Source organism: Lynx canadensis, chromosome D3 (assembly GCF_007474595.2).
Source record: "Lynx canadensis isolate LIC74 chromosome D3, mLynCan4.pri.v2, whole genome shotgun sequence".
Lineage (NCBI taxonomy): Eukaryota > Metazoa > Chordata > Mammalia > Carnivora > Felidae > Lynx > Lynx canadensis.
The window spans coordinates 85,970,284-85,990,284 of record NC_044314.2 but is presented as its reverse complement, the minus strand read 5'-3'; the positions used below and the strand labels follow the sequence as shown (position 1 = coordinate 85,990,284).

Here is a 20,001-nt window from a genome sequence, read left to right as displayed (position 1 = left end):
GATTGTCTGTGTTTTTGTTGTTGAATTGGAGTTCTTCATGTGCCCTAGATACTAACTCATCATCACATACATTTGTGGGTTGCCTTTTCACTCTGTTGGTTGTTTTTCCTTTTGCTGTGCAGTTTTTGTTGGGTTACTTGTGTTTTTAATTGTTACTTCTACCCAGGTCATTTCCGTGGATTTCAGGAATGTTAGGAGTCCCCTTGAAATTAAATACAGGTTTTTGTCTGTGTGCCTACCTCTAGGTACATTTTTCTGGAGTGAGGGTCCATGTGACCCATCGCATGCTGTCAGGATTTACGATTTTGAGAATAGTGTCCCCTAAACACGGCATGTTGGCAGTGATCCAGCACTGTCTCTTCCTCTTCAGCCCTCCCCCGTCCCTGCCCTGTGTCCCAGGGCCAGTTATGGGACCTGTCTCTGATGTTACCTATGCTTCGCAGCCATGGTGCCTGCCACTGTGAGTGTTGGTTGAAGGAAACCTCAATTTTGTGTGTGTCTCTCCAACCTGATGTGGCTTTCGGAACTAATAGCAAGTGTCGTCTTGGCCTGACCATTAGGGTCCTCTTTACTCTTCTTCCAACTTTTCCACGTTGCTGGGGCTCTTCCTGCCATGGTTTACCTGCCTCTGACACATGCAGGCCACCTCTCCTCCCTTTCTAGGCTCTTCTTTCTTGATGTGCTGCTGTCTCTCTCCTCCCTGTGAGGCTCCATCCCTTTGCACCGTCCAGCACCATCTCCCTGCTGGCTCGGGCCTGGGTTCCCCTTGTCAGTCTCTGCGGTAGCTTTGCCTGTGGTTCTGCCTGCCAGTTTCAGACTCAGTCCCCTACCCTCACCCATCCCATCACAGACCGTCTTCTGGCCACCAGGTGCTCCTCACCCAGCACCCCAGCTTTGGGCTGTCCACACTCCCCTGCCCCCGGTGGCCTGGCCTGCTCCCAGTGGCTGAGCGCGTCTGGCTCTTGCTTCTCTGTCCTCTTTCACGTGGGTTGGTGGTCCCTTTTCCTTTTCCTGCTCCTCACTTCTCTGCGCCTGCAGGAGCCCACATTCTCTGTCCTGGGAGTCCTCCGGAAATCAGCCTCTTGCTGCTCCCATAGCACTTGCACATGACTTTCCCATGTCGTCCTAGGATTTCAGCATGTTCTGTCTTCATCTTCCCAAACAGCTCGGGGGAGCAGCTGCCTTCCTCATCACTGTTCCCCTTTTGGTTGCTTGCTTCAGGCTTCAGCAGATGTTTATTAAGTATTTGTTGAACAAATGATGGCTCTTTTGCCTTCAGTGTTCTATTTATTTGAACTCAAATGTTTGTGCCATTTTATAGACTTTCCACTTAGTAGTGGAGCCTATATCGCCTTTTTGAAGCTCTGTTAATTCAGTGTGATAAAAATTGACTGTGTGCTTCGTCTGGATCCCAGGTACAGGGAGGGTGGGTGTGTAAAGGGGGGAGAGTGTAAGTGGCTCGACTCTGTCTGCAAAGGGTTTATGGTTTAGCACATCAGTTCTCAAACGTTGTGGTTTTGGGAATTCTGTACCCTCTTAAAAACTATGAGACCCCCTCCCCCCCCCCACCGCAAAAGCTTTATTTATGTGGGTTATTTATTATTATTCAAAATTAAAATGGAGAAGTTTTAAAAATACTTGGAATTCATTTAAAAAGAACAAACTTGGGGCACCTGGCTGGCTCAGTTGGAAGAGTGTGCTACTCTCGATCCCATGGTCATGAGTTTGAGCCCCATGTTGAGTGTAGAGATTACTTAAATAAATAAAACTTTAAATAAAAAATAAAAAGAACAAACCCACTACATGTTAACATAAATGACATTTTTATGAGAACTGGCTACGTTTTCCAAAACAAAAGTGATTAATAGGAAGGATGGCATTGTTTTATGTTTGTGTAAATCTTTTCTTTTATGTTTGGTTCATTAGACAAGATTTGCATTTTCATATATATGTCTGTCTTCATCCTGTCGCAATACATTGTTTTGGAGCAACTATGTGAGGAAAATGTGGCCTGGTACAGATCCCTAGTTGGAAAGGGGAGGAGTATTTTAGCAGTCTTCCCAGTAGGGGTGGAAATCTCTGGTACTCCACCAGATCGCAACAGGTGGCAGTTTCTTAAAGGTTAGTTGCATTGTGGAATCTGAAACTGTATCAATGCACTTGTCATGCTGTTACATTAAAATTCATTAGTCTTTCCTTGCCCCCGGAAAAGCTCATTTGCTCATGCATGATGTTACAACATCACACGTGGGGTCATTTGGAAAAACTGGCTCACTGAGTTATACAGATTTTCCAAATAGGGGCAAACAGTGTTATACTATGTAAAAAAAAAAACAAAAAAAAAAAAACAAAAAAAACCCCACACATTTGTTGACACGCCGCCAGTCTCCTCTGAAGAGTCTTTAAGTGTGATTAGGAAGCTGCCCAGTTCATGGTGGCTAGTGTAGGTTTTCCAAAATTCTAATTTTTGTTTTTAAAGTTTGAATTTTATCATTTGCAACGGATGCTGTAAGTTTGTTTTTCTGGACATGACCGGCTCATTTCATCTTGAGAAACTTGCCAATACTTTTTTTTTTTTTTTTTTTAATTCAGTTGCTCTGTCAAGTAGAATGATGTTCTATGCAGAAAATGACCAAGTCAGGTCACAACTTAGTCACGAGTGCTTTTCCTTTAGATAACCATCGTCCTTTGGTATGCAGCAGGGGCACCTGATGCACACTTCCTATTTTGTCGTACAGAATATTAAAAGGTTATGTTTTCAAGGGTCAAAGATTTCATAAAATTAGTAATTTTTTACTGCTTCATCAAAGACCTTCTTCAGTGAAGCCGGTGGTGTTTGTAATAAGCGTGTGGCAGGGACAAACTCAGTACTGCCCCGACGAGGACCGGCAATGTCCCTTACCAGTGCAAATGTCAGCATAGTTGAAAAAGGCAGATAGCATCTTAGTGTTACCCTGAAGATAGTTTTGACCCTGCGGACCTCCCTGTAAAGGTTGTGGGGACCCTGGAGTCCTTGGACGTGCTTTGATGGCCGCCGGTGGTGCACAGCCTCAGTCCCCCACAGGCTTGGGCTCAGTTCACACCCCACCTCCTCCTTCGGGTCTTGACTCGCATGGGACGCTGTCCCTGACCTCCATGTTCCGAATGAGCCCCTTCCACCCCTCACCTGGCCCTCCTTGCTGTATGTTTCTCCGTGTCCCTTGTCATAGCATATCCTGTTGGTTTTCATTTGTCTGCCCCCCTCCATGAAAATGTAAGCTCGGAATGGCAGAGATATTTATTTGTCTTGTCCAGTGCCATTCCCAGCATTTAGTATCTGGCACAAAGAGATAGTAGCCTGATGAGTATTTGAACGAACGAACGAATCAACGAATGAATGACAGGCAGTGGCTGAGCCAGTTCTCTGCTGCCTCCTGGCCTTGGACCTGCTCCCCACGGTTCTGGCCCCTGCTGACTTCGCTGTGCTCTCTCCGGCTCTTCAGCCAGTGCTGCCCCACACCGCCGTGTGCCTGGTGTGTGGCGAGGCAGGGAAAGAAGACACAGTGGAAGAGGAAGAAGGAAAGTTTAACCTCATGCTAATGGAGTGCTCTATCTGCAACGAAATCATCCACCCCGGATGCCTTAAGGTGAGCGGTCCCGGGGGGGTCTGGCTGTGCTGCTCGGCACCCCCATTGAGCACCTCTGGTGGTGCTGATGCTGGGGGACAGTGAGCTTCCTTCCCCAGAGGACCTCTGAGTCTGGGGGGGTTCTGAGTGTCAGATAACAAGCCGAGGGCAAGAAGGGTCTGCAGTAGCTCAGACCTCCCACCTGTGGCTTTGAGGGAATGAACACATACCTCCCCCCACCCCCCACCCCCCAATAAGACAAAACCAGAGAGAGTTCCCAGAGTCTTGCACTGAGACCAGAGGGAGAGACTGGTGGTTGTGCTGCTCGCTGGAATCCTGGCTCCAGGCTTCTGGGAGAACGAAGCCTGGGCCTGGGTGGGCGGACCCTGTGATGACAGGTGGTTGCACCAGTGTCCCTTTGTGCCGAGAACCTGCTCCCTTGGTGTGCCCAGGGCAGGGCTGCCTTCTTGTGGGGACCACTGTGCTGTGCCTGCCTGTCTCAGGCAACAGGTTCTACCTCTGCAAGGAGGAGACTGCTCTGGGCTTGTCCCCAGAGAATGTTGTCAGCCCTCTCAGCCCAGGTGTCAGCCTCAATGTATCTGTGTGTGTGTGTTTTTTAATGTTTGTTTATTTATTTTGAGAAAGAGAGAATGTGAGCAAGGGGGGAGGGGAGAGAGAGAGGGAGAATCCCAAGCAAGCTTCCCGCTCCGCACAGAGCTGGACGTGGGGCTCAATCTCACAACCAGGAGATCATGACCTGAGCCGAAATTAAAAGTCGGACGCTTAACTGACTGAGCCGCTTAGGTGCCCCTATGTGTGTGTTTTAGAAAGATTGAGGTGGGCTTGCCCCGAATACTGCCTCAGCTCTGAAATGTCTCTTTTCTTCGGTGGCAGTAGTGGGGGCTTGTTGCAAGGCTCATCCTCCTGCACACACCTCACAGTCTGAAGGGGGCACTGTGATTGTTCCCTGGCTTTGGAAGTCAGACTTGATGTTTTAGTTGCCTGGTTACTTCTGTGTCCCAGATCAGAAGCTCCTCAAGGGCAGGGACAGCACCTCTGTGTTGCTCACACCTAGCACCCAGTGCTACTAAATGAACAGGCCCTGGGCCCATTGCTTTCCCTAGGTTATCTTACTGAATTGTTGCAGAACAGTGGTGAGACAGGTACATTCCATTCCATGATGGAGGGCGCTGGCCCACAGAGATGGAGTGATTTGCCCGGGATCACTGAGCTAGTAAGAGGCAAAGTTAGGATTTGACCCCTGGCCTGGATCCAGAGCCAGCTGTCTTAACCACCTTTGTTTTGTCGTGGTCAAGGATGGGATAGAAGTGACATCTGGGAGGGGGCTGTTGGTGTTCCTGGCAGGTGTGGCATCTTCTGCCCCCTCCCTGCTTGCTGACTGGCGTGTGCCCTTCGCAGATTAAGGAGTCAGAGGGCGTGGTCAACGATGAGCTTCCAAACTGCTGGGAGTGTCCAAAGTGTAACCACGCCGGCAAGACCGGGAAAGTGAGTGCCGGGCTCCAAGTCCCAGGGGTCAGCCCGGGAGGGGCAGACCTTGGCCTTGTCAGATGCGCCTGTCGGTGCGCTGTGGGCCAGCGGGGTGCCGCGGGTTCCTGGAGGGGGGCAAGTCCAAAGATATACAGTTTGTTTGTTCCTTCTCTCTTTTTGGCCTACAAGCAAAAGCGTGGCCCTGGCTTTAAGTATGCCTCCAACCTGCCCGGCTCCCTGCTCAAGGAGCAGAAGATGAACCGGGACAACAAGGAAGGGCAGGAGCCTGCCAAGCGGAGGAGTGAGTGCGAGGAGGCGCCTCGGCGCAGGTCAGATGAGCACCCCAAGAAGGTGCCCCCGGATGGCATCCTGCGCCGAAAGTCAGACGACGTGCACCTGAGGAGGAAGCGGAAATACGAGAAGCCCCAAGAGCTGAGTGGACGCAAGCGAGTACGGAGCGGGAGGAGCGGGCAGCGAGGGGTGGCCTGGCCGGTCCCGGGTGCAGGGCGCACAGGCGGGGGCGGGGACGGGCAGCGGGGAGAACTCGGGGTCCTGGCCTCTGGCTGCCCTGAGCAGGTCACATAAGTCCCGAGAGCCCGGCCCAAAAGAAAGGAGGGGAAAACCAGCGAGTCACTCCTCTTCCCACCCCTTTAGGCCTCGACGCTTCAAACGTCCCCCGGTTCCTCCTCTCACCTCTCGCCGAGGCCCCCTCTAGGCAGCAGCCTCAACCCCTGGTGGAGATCCAGTCTCACTTACTTCCAGCAGCAGGTGCTCCCACGTCGCCCCGCCCTCCTGAGGCCCTGGGGACTTGCGAGCCCCGGGCCGCCCCCGCCCCCCCCCCTCCCCGCCCCTGCGGTCTTCCAGCCCATTGCCGCAGCCGCTCCGAGGCATCTGTGCGCCGCAGCTTCCCGGGCCCCAGTCCCGGATCACTGGCTGGTGGTTCTGGCGTGGGGCCTGAGAAGCTGAAGCTGCCGCGGGGAAGCCCTGTGGATCTGGAAACCTCGGAGGATCCTGGCAGCCCCGCTTCGCCCAGCGGCTCTTCCCGCTTCGGCCACGAGGTGGCGCCTGGTTGTCGTTTCCCAGCTCCAGCCATTAAGGCTCCGCTGGGAACCCTGCAGGCCCCGCCTCCAGGACCGGCTCCCAGAGCCAAGTCCAACCTCAGTGGGCGAGTGCACACCTCAGGGTCTGGCCGAGGGTGGGAGGTCAGTTGGGTGGGAAGAGTTGGACCACACTTCTCCCCTTCCAACGTCTAAAAGCAGCAGGCAGGGACCACCGTGTTTCAGCCTCAGTGGAGGAGATGGGATTTGTGGGAAAGGTGGCCCTCCAGCCCCTACTCCAGAGACTGTGGACTTGTGGTGGGGCAGAGTGTAGAGGGGACCGAATCCCACGAACCCTGGGAGCAAGCTCTGCATGCTTTCTTTCCTGTGACAGCTAAAACCTGGCAAAGAAGATAAGCTTTTCAGGAAAAAGGTACCGTCTCCCCCCCCCCCCCACGCCTGCTCCTGGGTCATTGGGTCCCTGTGGGAGGGTGGGGAGGCAGCCCCGAGTCGAGGGGCTGAGCTGCCCTCGCTCCCCCCTCCTCCCTCAGCGGCGGTCCTGGAAGAACGCCGAGGACCGGATGGCCCTTGCCAACAAGCCTCTCCGGCGCTTCAAGCAGGAGCCAGAGGATGACCTGCCCGAGGCGCCCCCCACCGCCCGGGAAAGCGACCACTCCCGTTCAAGCTCCCCTACCGCCGGGCCCAGCACCGAGGGGGCAGAGGGCCCTGAGGAGAAGAAGAAGGTGAAGATGCGCCGGAAAAGGCGGCTTCCCACCAAGGAGCTGAGCAAGGAGCTGAGCAAGGAGCTGAACCAAGAGATCCAGAAGACCGAGAACAGCCTGGCCAACGAGAACCACCAGCCCATCAAGTCAGAGCCCGAGAGCGAGAGCGAGGAGCCCAAGCGGCCCCTGGGCCTCTGCGAGCGCCCCCACCGTTTCAGCAAGGGGCTCACCGGCCCCCCCCGGGAGTTGCGGCACCAGCTGGGGCCCGGCCTGCGGAGCCCACCCCGTGTCATCTCCCGGCCCCCTCCCTCCGTGTCCCCGCCCAAGTGCATCCAGATGGAGCGACATGTGATCCGGCCGCCCCCCATCAGCCCCCCGCCTGACTCACTGCCCCTGGATGATGGGGCGGCCCACGTCATGCACAGGGAGGTGTGGATGGCCGTCTTCAGCTACCTCAGCCACCAAGACTTGTGTGTCTGCATGCGGGTCTGCAGGACCTGGAACCGCTGGTGAGGGGCCGAGCTTGGACGGGGAGGCGGCCAGGGACCGGCGCCGTGTTGGGCTCCAGGCTAAGGCTTAGACTAGACCAGGAATGGCACATGCGTGGTATGTGTCTCCACAAGTCACTCATGGTCGTCTTTCCTTCCTTCTAAGCTCAGTCCAGCTTAATTATTCTTCTCAAAGAGTTCCAGGTGGCTACAGCAATCTGGTCACGCTGGCCTTGTCAGAAGAGGTGAACCCTATTTGATTGCTTGATTCGGCCCTTGGAAGATGAACTGGGGACCAGGTGGAGTCCTTGTCCTTAAAGAGGTAGTCCAGGTTAAAAGCAAGTGTTCCAGTTACTGATCTTAATTTCAGCTTCGATGTTTCCTAGCTCTCTGGCCTTTGCCAGGTGACTTACCTTTATCTGTAAAAGGGCATGAATACGGTGTCTGCCTGGAGCGTTCTTGTGAGAAGTGGTGTGTGGGGGGTGTGGTGGAGGCCCCAGTAAATACTTAATGAAGAGCAGGTACTGGCACCTTCCATGGGGGCCTGGGGCCATCAGAGCAAAGGTGCCCAGGTGTGGGCAGGACAGGAGTGAAACGGAGAAGGATCCAAAGGGCGGAGTTAAGGAGCTCCCCCCTCCTCCGAACGTGGCAGTGGGGTGAGCTGCCACGGCAGTGCAGGGGGCCAGCTTCAAGTCTGATGACACCCCCTCTGCTGGACCTGGCCCCCAGGTGCTGCGATAAGCGGTTATGGACCCGCATCGATCTGAACCACTGCAAGTCCATCACGCCCCTGATGCTGAGTGGCATCATCCGGCGGCAGCCTGTCTCCCTGGACCTCAGCTGGACCAATATCTCCAAGAAACAGCTGAGCTGGCTCATCAACCGGTTGCCTGGTGAGCACTGGGCCAGGGACCCTGGAGGTGCAGTGGTGGGGGCTGGGTGCATCGCCTGACCTGCCAGCCCTCCCCTGTCCCCCAGGGCTCCGAGACTTGGTGCTGTCGGGCTGCTCGTGGATCGCCGTCTCAGCTCTCTGTAGCTCCAGCTGTCCTTTGCTCCGGACCTTGGATGTCCAGTGGGTGGAAGGACTAAAGGATGCCCAGATGCGGGATCTCCTGTCCCCGCCCACAGATAACAGGCCAGGTGAGTGGCCGGGCCCAAGGGGGTCGACGCGGAGGCAGTCTGACCAGGCTCTGCCGTCGGATCTGGTTTTCACTACAGGCCCCACCCGGTGCACGGGTTCTCAAGCCTTCTCTGGTCCCAGCCCTTTCCGGAGGATGCTGTTATGTTCTCACTCAGCTTCAGGCAGAGAAGGGACCACTGAGAGCAGAGGCTTCTTTGCACACCCAGGACTTCACTGTGGGGGCTTTGCATGCGTCTGATTACTTCTCTGTTAATTTGTCCTTCGTTGGCTTCAAGCTTCCGTGAGCACGGGGGTCAGTGTAGTTGGAGATGAGCTCACAAGATGGAACCTTCCTGGCTTGGGTTGTGAGGGTCATTGCTCCCTGCCTGTAGCTCAAATGAGGAAACCCTGGTGATCAGAGATGCTGTGCAGTCTCTGCTCTAGTTGGCTGAGGACTGCCAGGTAGAATGTGGGCTGTGTTTCTAGACGTTCTGATTTTTCAGGAATCCAGAAGTGGGAGAGTTGATGTGGAACCCTTATATTTTTAAACGTGGGAACCAGTTTGGGGAAACAATGGCTAAGTGAAACTGAAGTGTGACATGTGGCCAGTAGGCCCTCTAGAGTGTTAGGTCATTGTGACCACATCTCCCCGGTCAGGTTGACATGCTGCCTCTCTCCTTCCTGCCCCTCAGGTCAGATGGACAATCGGAGCAAGCTCCGGAACATTGTGGAACTGCGTCTAGCAGGCCTGGACATCACAGATGCCTCCCTGCGGCTCATCATACGCCACATGCCCCTGCTGTCCAAGCTCCACCTCAGTTACTGTAACCACGTTACCGACCAGTCCATCAACCTGCTCACCGCTGTGGGCACCACCACCCGAGACTCCTTAACCGAAATCAACCTATCAGGTCAGTCAGAGGCACCCAGCAGGCTCTGCCTGGGACCCTGGGGGACAGGCTGGAAATTTCACCTTTGCGGGGAAATCCGCTGTGTGCCTGCTGTTACAGGGTCACAGGGTCAGGGCCGGGATGTACCTGAAAACAAGACAGACAGCCTGGGCTGGTGGAGAAGCCTTGAGCACAGGAGTTATCACTGGATTGGTAATGAGTGCTGCCAAAAGATTAGTGCTGGTGGCAGCGAGAGCACGCGCCAGTGGTTCCTGACCCACAATACGGGCTGGAGGAACTGCTCCCCGGTGGTGCACACAAGCCGGCTCCCGCAGCAGAGAGGAGAGCAGGGGAGCCGCGGGCTGTGAGGCCAGGCAGGCTTTGATCCCTGAGGTAGCTCAGCGTCTGCTGGGGTTGTCCTCGCTTATGTGACCCTGCTAGCAAGGGGCCCGTCGGAGAGAAGGAAGCCGTACAGCTGGTGTCGCTGCGGTCCTGTGTCTGCAGAGCCCGCGCTCCCTCTACTCGCCCGTGGGGCCGGAGTCGGGTTTTAAGGCCCTGGGGGTGACTGACAGTAATGGGTCAGGCGGTGGATGTAAGATTTACACAAACCCTCAAAAAATGCCTTTTTCTCCAGAAATTAGCAACTAATAAAGGCCACCTTCACCTCACGCTTAGTAGCTCAACAGCTTCCTGTCAGCTGTGCCACATTTGAGGAGGAATGGGGAAGTTGGTGGTACGAGAGAATTCTGTACCGAGGAAGCCATCCCTGCTCCTCCTCGGGGAGTCGCGGCAAGGGCCGTCCCGCCCCCGTGTTGGCAGAGAGGAGAGAGCCAGGCAGGGCTGACCATCCCGACTCCAGGCTCCACTCGAGGTCTTACACGGATGCCGCGGCTGTCCTGCGGACGAGGGCCTGGGTGCGTGCGCCTTGGTGTTACGGCGACTCTGTTTACTGTCGGTTGCCCTGCGTGTGGAGCGGAGATTCCCCTGCAGTGCTGTCGCGTGCAAACGCGCTTCTGTGTTTTTCCACGAAGCTCACCCCTTGGCCTCAGTACATAGAGGTGTCTCGAGTTCCTGTTCAGAGCCATGCCGGACGGGAAGGCAAACCTTGAGACCCAGTCTCTTTTAGGTTCATTGCTTTTTAAAAAGTTTTCCCTTGCCATCAGGATAACTAGTTAATGGTAAAAAGTCTGGCACAACAAAGAGGACAGTTGACCTGTTTCAGGACCTATGAACGTGAAGCATATGGTCTAGAGACAAAGTCAAGTCACAGTTGTCTAGCTTTCATTATTAGGCTGCGTGTTCCTCTAGATTACTTATTTGGGTGCTCACCACCCCCCCCCACCCCCCCCGCCCGGCCAGGCAACCACCTTAAATTCTTTCTCCCAGTGTCTGTCTCTGTACTTGCACACCTTGATTTTTTTTTCCATTCAGGCATTCTGTACTTACTGGCTTGCTGTGTAGAACACAGGATTGCTGCTCTTACATCGTCTCTCCCCTTATCTTTCGATTCGTGGTTAAGTCTCTTTCTGTGGCCGCATAAGTATCGTCCACTGTTGAACTAAATAGTGCATTATGAGTACATTTCCCTTGTATAAATTTTCTTTTTCCTAGAGTTAATAATTGCATCTTTTTTTGTTTGCTTAGTCTCTAAGCAGACCCTACAACAGACCTGAATACCGTTCTTCCCTCACACACAAACTCCTCTCTGTGGCCCCAGCCAGTTGTGGGTTTTTGGTTTTTGTTTTTTAATGTCTATTTTTGAGAGAGCGTGCGGGCAGGGGAGGGGTAGGGAGAGAAAGGTAGAGGACCCAAAGCTGGTTCTGTGCTGACTCGTGGGGCTCGAACTCAGGAACCTCGAGATCATGACCAGAGCCAAAGTCACTTAACTGGCTGAGCCCCCCAGGCACCCCGGGCCCTGACCAGTGTTTGGCGGGAGCCCTTTCTCCTGGACTCCCTTCCTGTCTGTTTTCTCCTCCTAGACTTCTACCTGCTGCCCAGCTGCCAGCCTAGAAATTTTCTTGGTCTCTGTCTTGTGTAGGGTCCCTATTTTCCTTGACCCCATGTTTCTTCTTGTCTCTCTGATTTCGCGGAGGACATCTAGACTTGGTACGTCCGAAAATGGTTTTTATTATCCCTCACATTGAACTGATAGCTGGATCTGGCAACTGTGATGTTTCAGAAAGTGGGCGCTTCCTTCTCTGCATTCAGAGTCCAAATCCAAAACCATTTGATTCTTCTCCCTTCAGTGAATATTTTCTCTAATCAAAAGTTTGTTTGTTTCTAGTTTTCTGTAATTGTTGAGTCTTGCTTTGAATCTGTTTTCATCCACCACACTCATGAGCCCTTTCGATTTTTCAACCTAGAAACAAATGTCCTTCAGTTCTAGGAAACTTCATTGAATTATTTCTCAATTTCCTTTTCTGTTTTCCACCTGTAAGTCTTCTCATTTTTCTGAGAGTTTCTACTTTATCACACAATTCATATACCGAGTTTTTTACTGTTGTTTATGTAGGTCAAACACAGTGAAAACATGGGCAGTTTCATATGGTTCAACTGATAATTTTAAAAAGTTTTTTTTTTTTTTTAATTTTTTTTCAACGTTTTTATTTATTTTTGGGACAGAGAGAGACAGAGCATGAACGGGGGAGGGGCAGAGAGAGAGGGAGACACAGAATCGGAAACAGGCTCCAGGCTCCGAGCCATCAGCCCAGAGCCTGATGCGGGGCTCGAACTCACGGACCGCGAGATCGTGACCTGGCTGAAGTCGGACGCTTAACCGACTGCGCCACCCAGGCGCCCCAAAAGTTTTTTTAATGTGTATTTTTTAGAGACCGCACACAAGCAGCGGTGGGGCAGAGAGGGAGACACAGAATCTAGAGCAGGTTCCAGGCTCCGAGCTGTCAGCACAGAGCCTTATGCAGGGCTCGAACTCAAGAACTGCGAGATCATGACCTGAGCTGAAGTCAGATACTTAACTGACTGAGCCACCCCTCAACTGATATTTTTTAATATTACAGCTGTATCTTACTCTCTGAACTCCCCCCCCCGCCGCCACCACCACCATCCTACTATCCTCTCCCCTTTCTGTTATCTGAGCTTTTTTTTTTTTTTAAGACTTTATTTTTAAGTACTCTCTACACCCAATGCGGGGGTCAAACTCACAACCCCCACCGACTAGGCCAGCCACGTGCTCCCCTTCTCTGAACCTCGGTAGAGTAGCCTGAGGATATTGACAGCTTTATTTTCTTCTCCAGGCTTACATGGTTTCCTTCAAACATAGTCAGTGGCCCTCATAAGAGATCTTCCTTGGATTTAGTGTCAACACGGGGTTGTCCACACTAAGGTGATCAGAGGCTGGCGACACACGTTGGAGCAGTCAGTCACTGTGTGGTCAGTATAGGTGGTTTCTTTGGGGAAACCAAGACATGAGATCTTTGAGAGGTTTCTCTTGAGCTGGTCAGGGTTGCCAAAAGGATTCTCCTTGACCTCCCAACTGGAGGGTGCAAGCCAGACTGCCCAGTGTCCTGGGGCCTGGCAGGGGAAGGAAGCTGGGGATGTCAACAGCAGGTAAGTTTCCCCCCTAGACCCTGATTTTGAATGGGTGCCCCAGCCTGGTGCTCAGACCAGAGACTTTCTCTCTCTTATATCAACATCTAGGGAGGGAATCAAACAGCCACCAATCTAGCCCATTCATTAGCTCCACTTCCAGTGTGCCTGTTTTTTTTGTCTGTTTGTTTGCTTGCTTGCTTTACATTTTATGTATTTTTGAGAGACAGAGACAGAGCATGAGCTGGGGAGGGGCAGAGAGAGAGGGAGACACAGAATCCGAAGCAGGCTCCAGGCTCCGAGCTGCCAGCACAGAGCCCGACATGGGGCTCGAACCCACAGACTGCGAGATTGTGACCTGAGCTGAAGTCAGCCGCCCAGCCGACTGAGCCACCCAGGTGCCCCTCAAGTGTACCTGTTCTTTCTCCTACCTGGACCTTTGGGGGTGTTTTACAGAATGAATCTGCTTCTCTGCTTTCCCTTCAGCCTATTTAGGTTAAGCTTTCTCAAATCTATGTTATCTCTTCTCCAACTTACAGAATTAAAAAAATTATGGTAAGATACATAAAATTTACTGTTTAAGTATACAGTTCACTAGCATATAAGTTCATTTACGTTGTGTGCAAACTGCCCCCCCACCCCTCTCCAGAAATTTCTCTTCACCCCATCAGAAACTCTATATCCACAAACTAACTCCCCATTCCTCTTTCCCCCAGCCCCTGACAATCTCCATGCCGTCTCTGTGAACTTGACTTTTTTAGGGACCTTATGTAAGTGGAATTATATAACAGTGTTTTTGTGTGTGTGACTGGCTTGTTTTAATTAGCATAATGTCCTCAAGGTTCATCCGTGTTATATCAGGTGTCAGAATTTCCTGCCTTTTTAAAGTTGAATAGTATTCCATTGTACGTATAGACTCAGTTTTATTTATTTGTCCATCTGGACAGTTGGGTGGCTTCCACCTTTTGGCTGTTATGAATAATGCTGCTGGGAACACGGATGTACAAATATTTGTTCGAGTCCCTGCTTGCAGTTCTTTTTGGTATATACCCAGACATGGCCTAGCAGAATCACATGGTAATTCTAGGTTTAATTTTTTGAGGAACCACCATATTGTTTGCTGTAGCAGCTGCACAGTTTTACATTCCTAATGTAATAGGACACAAAGGTCTCATTTTTCTCCACATCTTTGCTAAACTTTATTTTTTATAGCCATTCTAGTGGTATGAAGTGATATCTCAATGCAGTTTTAAAATACTTTTTTTTTTTTAAAGTAATCTCTACACCCAACATTGGGCTCAAACTCACAACCCCAAGATCAACAGTCACATGCTCTACCAACTGAGCCAGCCAGGTGCCCCTCAACGTAGTTTTGTCTTGGGGAGTTAGCATTTTCCTCGTGATTAGTGGTGTTGAGCATCTTTTTGTTGATGGTGTATCATCTTTGGGAAATGTCTATTCATGTCCTTTTCCTGTTTTTTAATCAGGTTGTTTGTGGATTTTTTTGTTGTTGAATTGTAGGAGTTCTTCATATATTCTGGGTAGTAGTAATCCCTTGCCAGGATCCATGATTTGCAAATATTTTCACCTATTCTGCGTGTCTTTTCACCATCTTGATAATATCCTTTGCACAAATGTTTTTAACTTTGTGCTTTTGGTGTCATCTTTAAGAAACCATTGACAAATTCCAAGATTTTCCTATTTCCTTCTAAGAGTTTGGTAGTTTCAGCCCCTATATTTAGGTCTAAAGAATTTTGAGTTAAATTTGTATATGGTGTGAGGTAGAAGGTTCAGCTTCATTTGTTTGCATATGGATATCTAATTTTCCCAGCAGCATTTGTTGGAAAATTTTGTCTTTTTCCCTCTAAGTGGTTGTAGCACCTTGTCAAAAATCATTTGAACATTCAAGGGTTTAAATTCTAGGCTGTCAGTTATAGTCTGTTGGTTAGTCTGTATGTCGTCCTTAATGCATTAACACTATTCTGTGGCTTTGTAGCAAGTTTTGAAATCCAGAAGTGTGAGTCCTCCAATTTTGTGTTCAAGACTACTTTGGCAATTCAGGATCTCTTATACTTCTGCATTAATTTTAGGATGATTTTTCTATTTTTGTAGAAAACACTGTTGGTATTTTATAGCAACTTCATTGAATCTGTAGATTGCTTTGAGTTGTGTGGCCATTTTAACAATATTAAGTGTTCCCATGAGCCAGGGAAATCTCTCCATTTATATCTTTAATTTCTTATAGCAGTGTTCTTAAGTATTCAGTGTACAAGTCTTTCACTTCCTTGGTTACCTTTATTCGTAAGTATTTTACTCTGTTTTACTCTGTTTGATGCTATTGTAAATGGAATTGCTCATTTTCTTTCAGATTGTTCATTGCTAGTGTATAAAAATGCAACTGATTTTTGTGTGTTGATTTTGTGTCCTGCAACTTGGCTGAACTTTTTTACTTCTTTATGCCACCTCTAAACCTGGGACTTCAGTACCACAGCGCTAGCACAGGGCTCCTGATTGTATTTGCAGTTTGCCTTTACTGTTTTCATTCCTACTTAATGGAAAAATGCAAATGCAGAACTAGTGATGACAGGCCTCGAGATGAAGGCCACTCAGATGAAGGAAATCATCAGGCCAGAGGGGGATCTCTGAGCCTCAGTTGGATGCTCACTGGCATCGAAGCCAGAGAACTGTGGATTCAGTTCTCACACAAAAGAGGGTGATAAAAGCAACGTACCAATCAATAGAATGTGGGGTAGAGAAGTGTGTCTATAGTGGAGGGGGTGATGACGGATTCTGAATTCTGGTTTGCTCACTGTAGACCGCATCTCGTCAGCCCTTGTAGCACTTTGGGGTTTTCTGCACTTAGTAAGGGGGCTCCCAAGCATGCTGTACCTCGCTTCAAAGCACTGGTGCCCACACGAGGGAAAAGGATCCTCAGACGACCACAGAGATGGTCCAGAACATATCTGAAGGGAATAAGCAGATAAGCGCACAGTAATGGAGACGGGGAGGTGTTTTTCAACAGTAGATGGGAAAGGCAAGCTGTTTGATATATAGTGTGGCGCTATCTTTATTAAACAACATAGACAGGGGACCTATTTATGTGAGAACATATACATGTAAAGAAGCAATGGTAAGATTCTAAGTGATTCCACTTGAAACGGTCTGAACGCTTTTCAGGCCTATACTAACCTTTACAATTTGGTAGATGGAACCTTTCCCCATTTAAAGAGAGCTTTCAAGCAAGTGCAGTTTTCCCCAGGGCACGAGGGGCTGGAATACGCTCACGGGCCCTGTCCCGTTTCTTCATTGCTGAGGGGGGTGGTGGTGGGGGGCTCTGGGCCTCTGCGATTCCTCCACCTCACGTGTCCCCTCTTCTTTGCAGACTGCAATAAGGTGACTGACCAGTGCCTGTCCTTCTTCAAACGCTGTGGAAATATCTGTCATATTGACCTGAGGTACTGCAAGCAGGTCACCAAGGAGGGCTGTGAGCAGTTCATAGCTGAAATGTCTGTGAGTGTCCAGTTTGGGCAAGTGGAAGAAAAACTCCTACAGAAACTGAGTTAGTCCGAGGACAAGTATGTAAATAAGGGATGGGTGGGGAGAGGGGACACGGCCGAGGAGGGAAAAGACTTTAAAAAAAAAAAAAAAAAAGGAGGGCTTTGATTTTCAATTTGGAACTTGGACAACAGACCACAGAACGTTCCATCTGCAAGTCTTGCCGAGGGAGAAGCTGTTCTGCCGCCTGTTCTGGGGCTGAATGAGCCGGACCCTTTCCTTTGGTCTGAATTCTAGCCGCACTGCTTTCTGGACCATTTCTAAGGCGGCCTTTACCAAGAAGACATTCCCGCCGGAGGAGGATGGACTCTGGAGAAATTCTCTTGCTGAAGAGCGAGCTTAGGAGTTTTTGCTGGTGGTGGTGTTTTGTCTTGGACGCCTCAGTCCTCGCAACCCCGGGGCTGGTGTCGACACACAGTGGGCCACACACCGCCTCTGCTGCCATCTTGACATTTTGTTTGGTTGGTTTTGTTACATCTTACATTATGCAGAACTATTTTTGTACAAATTGTTTAAAAGTTATTTATGCAAGGTTTGAATGCATACCTGTGTTTTTATTGTTTGAAGATTGCCAACTTTCCTGGTTTCCCTGAGGTAGGAGAGAACTTGACCTGTACTTCATCAACACAGATGCCCCATCTACACACGTGCCCAGATCTGGCAGAGCAGGCCAAGACCTTCCCGTTAAAAGCATGTTTAACTGGAAGTTGAGAGCCCGCTTTGGACGTCAAGAATTACCTAAGCATGTGGATCTATGTTAATTCTAGTCGAAGTAAGACACTCTGTACAGAATTCACCTATTTCTCAAAATTTTAAAATTCAGACTTCAGCCTTTGCACTCAGGAGGGTTTTGCGGCCAACGCATGAGCTGTTGTACCTACACAGATTAATTTATACAGTGAGTCAAGTAGAATAAATGATCCAACATAGCCTTTCTTTTCCTTTTTTCTCTCCTTTGAGGTGAGTTGAGTTCTCGTTCAAGGTTTATAACATGGCTATTTCCTAGTTGTAAAGTTATGCCTCCATAAGTGCCATTCTTGTAAGGTGTTGTTTTCCTAGACCTTCCCCAAAGCGGTTTTACCTTTGTTGAATTTGTATAAACAATTGTACAAAAAAAGCACCCTTGGACTTCGAGAGTTTCTGTTCTAGGAGTGGACTAGAAATTCGATTAAAAGATCCAGAGGCAGTAGTCTCGACATTGGCATAACACAAGCTGTAATTTCGTATTCCCCAGAGAAAAGCTGTGGCCCCCTGGTCCATGTTTTTCCCGGCTTCAGAGAGAACTGGTTTAGGACTCCTGAAGGCAGGGGGAGGAATTCGGTACAAACTGCCATAGGGGCGAGGCGGCTTACCTGTTTGGGTGGCGCTGACCCCTTCTGTGGCCGCAGGGGAGCAGGCGGGGGACATCCACCTCCTCAGCCTCTCCCTAGAGGCAGCTCATGGAGGCCACACACTGCTCGGTGGCTTAAGGCACAAGGGTACGAGGTGACTATCCCAGCTAGCAGACACAAACCAGTAGGAAGTAATTTTAGATCATAGAAAAAAAATTTTTTTTTTTAAACAGGGCCCTGCAAGTTCATACTTCATAGAAAAATGCTCTAGTGAATCTGAAAATGGAGAAAATAACCCAACTTCCTTCCTTGGTAGTTTATTGCTCCCCTTATCTGTTTTTTTTTTTTTTTTTTTTTGGCCACAGCAAAATGGTTTTAGATCCCATCTGGTCTCCTGCCTTCTGTTAGTTAAAACCTAGAGATCCTTTGACTCAAACTGGTGTACCCCAGAATTTAACTCAGGAGATGCACTTTACAGAGGTAAGATTAGCTTAACACTACAGTTTATTTATAAAAACGCGGCTTACCTTTGCAAGCCTGTTCATTCATCACAGAACACCTGCACAGGAGGCCAAGTTTCCATTTTCTGGGAGCCGAGTTCTCTGAACTTCGGAATACGTGTTACCCTGATGTCCAGTGAAGGCATCTTCTTCCTTGGGAATTGCTTTAAGGGTAACAGTGTTCTCCAGGTGAACAGTCCCTGGGGTTAGAGGGCCCTGTTTCTCCTATGTTTCCGGGAGGATGCAGGCCTGCCGAGCGGAGAAGGGGCCTGCCGGCGCTGGGGAGCCACGGCTACCATAGGGACACCTCAGAACCAAGACAGCAGTCTCCGTAGGCTTGAGGCAGACTACAGTCCTGTGATGGTTGCTCAGGGGCTCTCCCAAGTGTAGAGAACTGGTTAAGGTTATAGCCCAGGACAGTTTCTCTACAGACCTGTTATTTTTAAAAATGAGCTTTAGATGAGGCCAGCCTGAGTTAAAAGCTTGTAAATTGCTGCTCTGAATCCGTAGACCATAACGGATGAAGCGGACAGGACCATAAGCCAGAGGCAGTGCTTTGTGGATTAGGTCACAGCTTCCTATCCTAGAAAATAGGCTCTATCTCCCCTCCTTCCAGGGAACCTGAGGTTTACAAAGGATAATACCATGGCATGTCCAAAGCATCGAATGTTCTCCTTCCGTATTGTGAGGATAGGGGCCAAGAGACATCCTTGTATTCTGTAGACCTTCAGACTTTTATGCATACGTTACCTGTTCAAAAAAATTAGAGGCAGCACATGCCAGCTAGAAAATGGACATTGCAGAGAGAAATATTTACCCTCTGCCTAACAAGTCTGTACCTAACAAGGTGTGGTTATTTCAGTTGTCAAGCTTGCTAGACTAAATATTTCTGTTGGCTAGTCACTAAACCAAGATTACTTCACACTACCTTTTAATTTTTAAAAAATTTTTATTTTTGTTGGGGGGGGGGGGCAGAGAGAGGAAGACACAGAATCCGAAACAGGCTCCAGGCTGTCAGCACAGAGCCCCATGCAAGGCTCAAACTCACGAACCATGAGATCACGACCTGAGCCAAAATTGGGACACTCAACCGAGCCACCCAGGTGCCCCTCAAAACACTACTTTAAAAAAAATCCATTAAGACTTTTTATTCTCTTGCTAAAAATAAGTACCCAAGACAACTTCTATAAGTCCAAGAGGAAACATCAAACAAGCTGTTTGAAGCTGAGATCATATGCAAATAAATCTCAGTTTTCTAATTTAAGACAAACCATCCGCTGCTTAGTTTCTATCTGTGTGTTTACTATCACCTGCCAGCCTGTATTTGAAGACTTCTTTCAACGAAATTAGGGATTTGTGGACGAGGTTGAATTTCTGGAGTTCATGGTCTGATGAAAGGTACAGGGTAAGTGCTCCTACAGCTTCAGCAGGGGTTGGGCTTTCACTGGTTCTGTGGTGTGGTAATGATCTGCTCAGGCTGCTTACTGTGAATTATGGTTAACACCAACCCTGGGCTCTGTAGGCCAACAGGAGAGAAGGGTGTCTGAAATATCCACGAGGCTTTGGTTTGTATGCTTTGACCCTAAAATCCAGAAAAGGGGGGAAGGTAGGTTTTTCTTCACAACTAGGCCAACTTTCTTCTCTATCTGCCCCCACTTGTGGATCCTGAGCACTTAAAGGCAGGTGTGCTACCCACTGCAGAATCAAAAAATAAAACCC

At 49.8% G+C, this 20,001-nt stretch overlaps 1 protein-coding gene across 6 annotated transcripts in view; it reads left to right on the top strand.

The window, feature by feature from the left end:
• KDM2B (lysine demethylase 2B) overlaps nt 1-17,571 on the top strand; it is a 126,554-nt gene extending 108,983 nt beyond the window's left edge. For 5 of the 6 annotated variants that reach the window (XM_030335724.1, XM_030335727.1, XM_030335722.1 and 2 more), the window contains 10 exons: nt 3,483-3,626; nt 5,025-5,111; nt 5,274-5,543; nt 5,748-5,861; nt 6,525-6,563; nt 6,682-7,361; nt 8,070-8,233; nt 8,319-8,480; nt 9,153-9,371; nt 16,279-17,571. In XM_030335724.1, coding sequence (XP_030191584.1) covers nt 3,483-3,626; nt 5,025-5,111; nt 5,274-5,543; nt 5,748-5,861; nt 6,525-6,563; nt 6,682-7,361; nt 8,070-8,233; nt 8,319-8,480; nt 9,153-9,371; nt 16,279-16,460 — 2,061 coding nt within the window. In that variant the 3' untranslated portion in view covers nt 16,461-17,571. The remainder of the gene's footprint in view (nt 1-3,482; nt 3,627-5,024; nt 5,112-5,273; nt 5,544-5,747; nt 5,862-6,524; nt 6,564-6,681; nt 7,362-8,069; nt 8,234-8,318; nt 8,481-9,152; nt 9,372-16,278) is intronic. The other variant, XM_030335723.1, reaches the window with a different exon arrangement.
• The last annotated feature ends 2,430 nt before the right edge of the window (nt 17,572-20,001 follow it).